This window comes from Solanum dulcamara, chromosome 6 (assembly GCF_947179165.1).
Source record: "Solanum dulcamara chromosome 6, daSolDulc1.2, whole genome shotgun sequence".
NCBI lineage: Eukaryota > Viridiplantae > Streptophyta > Magnoliopsida > Solanales > Solanaceae > Solanum > Solanum dulcamara.
This window is the reverse complement of record NC_077242.1, coordinates 3698551-3706128: the sequence shown is the minus strand read 5'-3', so window position 1 is coordinate 3706128 and position 7578 is coordinate 3698551. Positions and strand designations below refer to the sequence as shown.

The window sequence follows — 7578 nt, the reverse complement described above, 5'->3', positions numbered from 1 at the left end:
TTTTCTATTTTCTATATAAAAAAAATTAATTATTTTTTAATATTTAATAAAAGTCATTTAATTGTTACCTTTGTGACTTAGTCTACAACTACTTAATTAAAAAGACTCCTATGAGTTTAGGAGTTTTTTTTGTTACGAATGAAACTTAGACGTAGGTCCTTTAATGGTTTCCGAGTTTAGTCTTAGGTCAATTAATTGTTTTCAAGTTTTAGGAGTCTTTATGTTAGAGTTGATTTTTAAATTTTTCATCATAATTAAAATTAATTTTCTTGGTAGAAAAAGATTTTCTTGGATTTTTTATATATATATAATAGAATGACATCCACAGTATAGTGTTAAAAATATTTTGCTTATTAATTTTTTTAATATAAAGGTCACTTGGTCAGACCATATTAAATATTATGTTTCTGTTATTATAATTTTCTTTGTCATCTAATTTATCGCCGTCAATTTTCATATTTGTTAGCTTGCAATTGCCACCCTATAGAATAATCAGGGTGACATGCTTATTATTTTGATTCCAATATTTTTAGCAATCAGAATTAGCACTTAACTTTAATTTTAGGATAATCCAAGCTTAAATTTATGTTAAAATAGACAATAACATATTTGAGATATAATATTTATTTATAGTCTTTATTCTAACGTCAACTGTTATGTTTTATTAATTTTCTTTTTTTTTATGTAGTTTTATTGATTACAGAGATACATACATACAAAATACATACACTAAAAACAAAGATTCTACAACAACTTTCTGCTCGCCATTGCCTCTCTCAACGATAGAAAAACGAAAAAAAGATAAGTAAATTGGGTCAGCCTCCTCTCAAAAAGTATATGCAAGCAGCTTCCAAATCAAGTTCAGGTTAATAACGTGGTGACAATTGAAGCACATGGAGCTGGTAAGGTTGACAGAGCATAAAGTGATACGAGGCAATAAATAAAATCCTTAGCTTTGGTTTTTCTTTTAAGAATCTGTCAAAATACAATTTGAGTGCTTTATTAAGAAGGTCAAATCAAAAATCAAATTCATCTTCATCTTTTCTTGTTTGTTAATAACATCTAAATAAATATTTCACGTTCGTGATTATAGCTTACAGTGCATAATTGAACTTTGACTTTAATGACATCTTTATTCTTTTGATTTATTTTAAAAAAAAAAAAGGAAATTGGCATTATTCTATTCACTGCATCTCATTTTTACTGTTTAAGTATTTATTTAAATGGATTCTTTAGCATCTGAGTGGGTGCATTTATAAATTTAATCTTTGATATTTTTTTTTAGATTTCTTATCAAATTAGAGCATCAAAATTTTTAAAAGGGAAAACTCAAAAGGAGGTGAGCTCTCGTGATGTTTTGTATTTAAGCTCAAATTTTCGAGCACTTTCACTTTTCTTTATGGCGAAAGTATAGACTATTTAGATGTCATTATTTTTATTAAATTATATATTTTTATAAAAAATCCTTTTAAAAGAAGTCCTTTTTTATGGTTAAAAAAACTATAGTATAAGAGTTTGAATGTTTCCTGTCATCAACATATCAATATGTATTTGTATCCATCTATACTATATTAAAAGCACAAAGGTCCTTAATAATAACTTTTTGTCCTTCATTAAAAACTCTCCTTTGGACAAAATTATCATTAACTATTTTTTTAAAATTATTTATTAAGTTATCTTCATAATATTTAAAATTAAGGAATTTTAAAATATATGGTGAGAGGTGTATGAAAAAAATTAAGCCTCCTAACACACATGCTGTCCCGTACTGACCTCTACTTGTATTTTTTTTTGTTTTATTTTGTGGAGTGCAGGGAGTGTTCCATCGACTTCGACTCGACCTCAGCTTTAGCCAGTGTCCAGCACATCAGGTTTCAAGGTGAACTATTCCTTCTAGCTCGTGTTGGATTCTCTCAGGCATGACATGATGTCCTTAGTTTTCGAACACATTAAGTTATTTATTTATTCTGGTGTTTAATATTTTCCGACGTAGTATTTTAGAATTAGATGTCCTTGAAGTGATGACTTTTAGGTTTTGGAAAAACGTATCTAATAGACTTTAGTGGTTTAATTACTTCTTACTCTCATAAATTAAGCTTCCGCGTTATTGTCATATTTTATAAGTTGGGGTTTGTATCGTTGATTCTCCCACCTAGGAGATTAAGTGTGGGTGCCACTCATGACCCATTTTGGATCGTCACATAAATACATGTATTTTTTAAAAAAGTAGTTCTTCTATTATATTCTTCTTTATCTTTTTCTTAATTAATAAAAAAAACTAAAAGTAATTAGTTATGCATTCTTCCAAAACTCTATACATTCATTTGTTGAAAACTTTTACATAACCAATAAAAAATGAAAAAACTACATAATTAAACATACTCCACTACCATATATACTAATTATTATCTATACTTTCAAAATATAATATATCTTACGACTAATTAAGAGGAAGATACGCTTAGATATATGTATTTTTGCTATCAGATATACTAAAATAGGGAGAGAGGCGAACGATATGTGTTATGTAATCCAGATACATGTAAATCACACAAGATATATGTAATTGAATGTATATGGTATGATTCACTTACCAGATACATAGGAGAGTGGAGAGCGAGATGGGACAGATGCGAGCTAGATTTGTTATGACTTCGAGATACATGTAAATCCACTTGGATACAGTATATCTAGAACAAATCACACTTAATTTTGACCCTATGTATTTCGAGATAAATGTATCTAGACATATCTGAACGTATCTGGACGAACCAAAATCTAACAAGATTCGTAATATTACAAAGTAGAGTGTATCTAAGTAATTAACTTCTAAACTAATGAGATTTAACTAAGGTTTCCATAAAAATTAAATGTATCCTCTAATTAATATCTTTTCTCTAAATCTATTTTAGCCTAATAAATTAGCATTTGGTGGATAGAGGGGATCACATGATATGGGGTACTTTTTATTGGTTCATGTCACCGCTCATCAACAACTAGTAGTCTGATATTCCTAAGTTTTTGTTTTTTTAATGATAGCAGAATTTAACAGTCAACTTATACATATCTTACTAATTTTACGAGATTCATGATAGACAATTACTTTCCACTAATACATTAATCGAATGATTCTATTCATCAAAACTAGAAGTACAGATGTAGAGCATACAACCAAAGAATTATATATGTGGTGGAAACATGTGCACCAAATATTCTGTTGGGTGGTCGAAATTTTACAGGTAAGAAAGAAGATTAGAGTCCACTATCTTCTGCAAAACTAAAGACCATGCATGATGAAACAATTCTTTGTGTGTTATTGCTTTAGTATCTTACAATTAAAGAATCTAATTTATTCTGAGTACAGTACACCCTATCTAAAAAAAACCATGTTCACATATATTAATGCATCACTAACCAAATTATTGATATGTATGATATTTGATGACATAATATATAAATGTGTTTTTTAATTTGACTTCACCTGACATCTTGTCACGCCTCGAGAGGGTATCCTAGACGTGGCCGGCACTTAAAAACCATTGCTGGACTTCAAGCGAACCACTTGGTCCAATCACACTCTCATTCAGTCACATTCTATCAGCGAAAGACTCAACTCACAAGGATTCTATTCATAAATAAGGCCAAAGGCCAACCACATAACCAATTTAACAATTAGTAAGAATGAAACTAGTCAAAACAAACAAATCAACATCATCCACACTCTAGTCTATGAAGCCTCTATCAACAATCCAAGAGGTGTCAATGACAAGTTCATGGATACCACAAATCAAAATAAAGGAAAACAAATTCAAAGTTAAAAAGATAACTGCGGTATCCTCCTGAAATAGGGAGGACTCACCAACTAGCTGGAAGTGAATAGATCTTCAACGGTGCGTCTGTTGATGATCTCTAATACCTGTCTCTGCATCATGAAACGATGCAGGCCAAATGGCATCAGTACGTGGAATGTACGAGTATGTAAAATGGCAGGATGAAATATGCATCAGGATAGGATCAAATCAACTCAGAATCTCAACTCAAAAGATGGAACAACTAAATTAAGATGTCTTAAGTTTAAACAAGAATATGATTTAGACAAGACCAATCATACACAATCCAATCCAATTTATTCCAATCCGACTCAGAGTACTATCAAGACTTATATAGGAGTTTCTCTTATCCGACAACTATCACTTATGAGCCAGTGATAGTACAACAAGCCGACGTTGTTGCTACGTCCGTTCATGCCTTGCCAGGGTAGGAACGAATCAACAATCATGGATCCACAATCAATCAAGTTCTATCATGTCAGGAAAGTAATTTGGGAAACATCCGACTTTAACGGTCCAATCCTCTCCTACGTTTGGCAACATAGTTATTGGGTTCGAGTTATTACTAACTCTTACCCAATTCGTTGCTCGATACTCCTCCTAAGACTCAATGCTCATAAAACTCTATCCAATCAGTATAATCTAATCATATCGACAAGTCTCATGTGGACCCCTATCAATTTATCAATTTTATCACAATCAAATCTTTCAACAAATCATACTATCCAATTAGTCTCAATCACATCTTTCAAGAGTAGTTAGATATACTTGTATGACAATAATAAGTTATGTTCCTATTTTATGTCATTCACATTCCTAGTTATCCCAATTCGTGCTTTTCATTCCAATCAATACATATACATAATCATTTACAATCAATATATATATATATGGCTACAGTTTATGAAATATCATGTGAAAAGTAATTTGTTCAAGAATTCAAGTCATGAAAATCATCAATCAATTAATAGTATGTAAAGGTATTCTAGGGTTTTAGGAAAATTCAAGAAAACGTTCATGGAGGGTTCAAGTCTTTCACAATTTCTATCCAACACATCTATGGGGCATATGGAAGAACTCAATCCATATTTTAGGTTAGCCTTACATACCTTAAAAGCTCCATAAATCTTGATGAAAAATCTTAACTTGAAGAAGAACAATCAAGAGACCCTTTCTTGAAATTTTTGGATTTGTTTTCTTAAAAACCCTATGGTTAGAATTTAAGATTTCTCTTAGCGATTCATGAATAGATGAAGAAGTTTGGTTTGGAAAGATTGAAATCTATGAAGGAATTACCTTGTTGAAGAATCTTGAAAAAGAACCCTAACTTGATGCTTTATTGAAAATTCTTGAGCGTTGATGTTTAGAAGTGAATGAGAGGGTTTTTAATAAGGAAAATTATTTTCTACAAGTTTAGGGGCATTAGAATAACTCCCCAAAGGGTTATAGGACAAAAATACCCTTAAAAAATAAAGGGGTCGTCGTTCGTCTTAGGCAGTGGAGTCCGTGTCCTCTCCGCGTCATGGATCCATCGCGGACTTCTGCCAGGATAGAGCGTCTCTAGTAAAATGGTCATAACTTTTTACTCCGAACTCCAAATGAGACAAACTTGGTGGCATTGGAAAGAAGACTCAAAGAAATTTAATTTGATTGGTGGGCCACCCAATTTGTTATATTTTAGGAGATATGATTGTTTGAAGTTGACCCTTATACGGACTCATCAAAAAACTTAGCCAATAGAAATTCTTTGGACTCGGCTTGGTGTTAAGGATCCCTTATGACCCTAAAACACATCTAATACACTTCAAATACTTAGGAATTGATCCTAACTCATATATACAATTTGAATTCTTCGAGTTCAAGCCTATACGCATACGAAGAATGGTTCGAGTCTTGACGTAGAAATTTTTGAGGTGTTACACATCTATTTTTCCTTCAACTTTGGATGTGCACAAATAAAAATTTAAACTTGTATAGAATTGAACAAGTAGACACATACATCATATATGAACGTTAAAAAATATATTCATGTATTATGCCCTATTTTGATACCAAAAAATCTCTCAATTGATATGATTGATTGTGAATGTGACATCTCCTATATTCATCTTCCATTCATAGTGATACAACTTATTTTCTTTGTATATGTGTAAGGAATCTGAACATTTAAGTCAACCTTTAAAAGAAATGGATAAACTAATCCAAATATTTTATAAACTTCCATAGAAAAAGAATATACATATGTTTCAGTACTAAATAAGTTAGGCGATAATCATATTTCTAATTAAAATTATCAGGCAAGAAACTTCCTACTCCACTAATTTGGAATTTAATCTATTAAAATATGGTCCAAGTTCTTTATCGTTCAATCACTAATTAAAGTTAATTAGTTTAATTCTTTATTGCTATAAGTATAATATATAGTTTTATTCTTATTCGGTCATGCATAATCTCCGAGATATATGCTTCTCATGTATGTCCCTCTTTACTTAGATTTTTCTATTCATCACCCATTTATGATATATTTTAATTGAGCATCAGAATATTATATGATAAAATGTTTTTATTCGACGTTTTGCGTCAAATTTCAAAAAAAATTAAGTATATTTTCAGACGCTCATTACATACGTAGTCACATAAATACGTTACCTCCTTTAATTTCATTATCATATCAACGTCAATTGAAACAAACTTGACGTTTTAGGACTTATCATGAGGCCAATGTGTCTAATTAAATTAAAGAATATGACATATTTTAAGTGGTTAACTACTTATCAATATAATTGATGCTTAAAAAGACATGCATTTTCTGAAATTATTGAGGTGTTCAATAAGTACAAGTCATATTTCCAATGTTTAAATACTAAAATTTAATGACAACTTTAAGGATCAATCAATGTATTCGGCCTAATTATTCCATCATTTTCTTGACTAGTTAATTAGGACCGCCTAATTGTTTGATTAGTGAGTCGAGTAGGAAGAAGACCACGTGGGGATATGCCACTTGAGTAACTTTAATTTCTTTGGACCTAATTTATGGGATTTGATGACATTTTTAGCTTTTTATTCATTTATATTTTAATAATTATTAAATTTTTTTTCTTTGCCTATTTACATGGCAGCTTTTCATGGGAGGAGCCATTGTGAGTTTTGGTCAGAATTTCAGATTATCGACTGAATTTTCTCCTTCTCAAATATTACTATTATTAATTAGTGTTCGAATTTTATTTAATTTTGATATTAAGGTATGGCTAATTTGTTAGCTGTTGAGAACTGGACATGGATCGACGGTTGTGATGACTTGAACATCTTCGACGTGTCACAAATCAACGGTGACATTGTTATGTCTTTACTTGATGACATGCAAGATGATCAATTAGATGATAGTGATGATGATCGTGATAATGATGAGAGATTAACAGGCGTAATTAAATCTCTTGAAGCTAAAATTGATCAAGGTCAATCTCGTCCTACTTTCAATAATGTAGTATCTGAATTGGTAGCAAGGGTCCATGGTCATGATTCTTTCCAAGATAAGCAAGATTTTGTTGAATCAAATGATCTTGATTTTAGTTGGATGGAGATGGAGATGATCTCTTCGTACCCTAGCGATGACATGAACTTGTGGTGCATGGACAACAACTATGGTCAAGATTATGAGGTTATTGGTGGGATCTCTAATTACTCTGATACCATTTCCTTCGAGGAAAACGATTATCATTCTTTGTGGCAAGAACAAAATGTATAA

General features: G+C 31.0%; 1 protein-coding gene across 1 annotated transcript; it reads left to right on the top strand.

The window, feature by feature from the left end:
- The first annotated feature begins 7077 nt into the window (after positions 1-7077).
- On the top strand, positions 7078-7578 carry LOC129892318 (uncharacterized). Its single transcript, XM_055967885.1, has one exon. It carries the CDS (start codon positions 7078-7080, stop codon positions 7576-7578), a length of 501 nt encoding a protein of 166 aa, XP_055823860.1.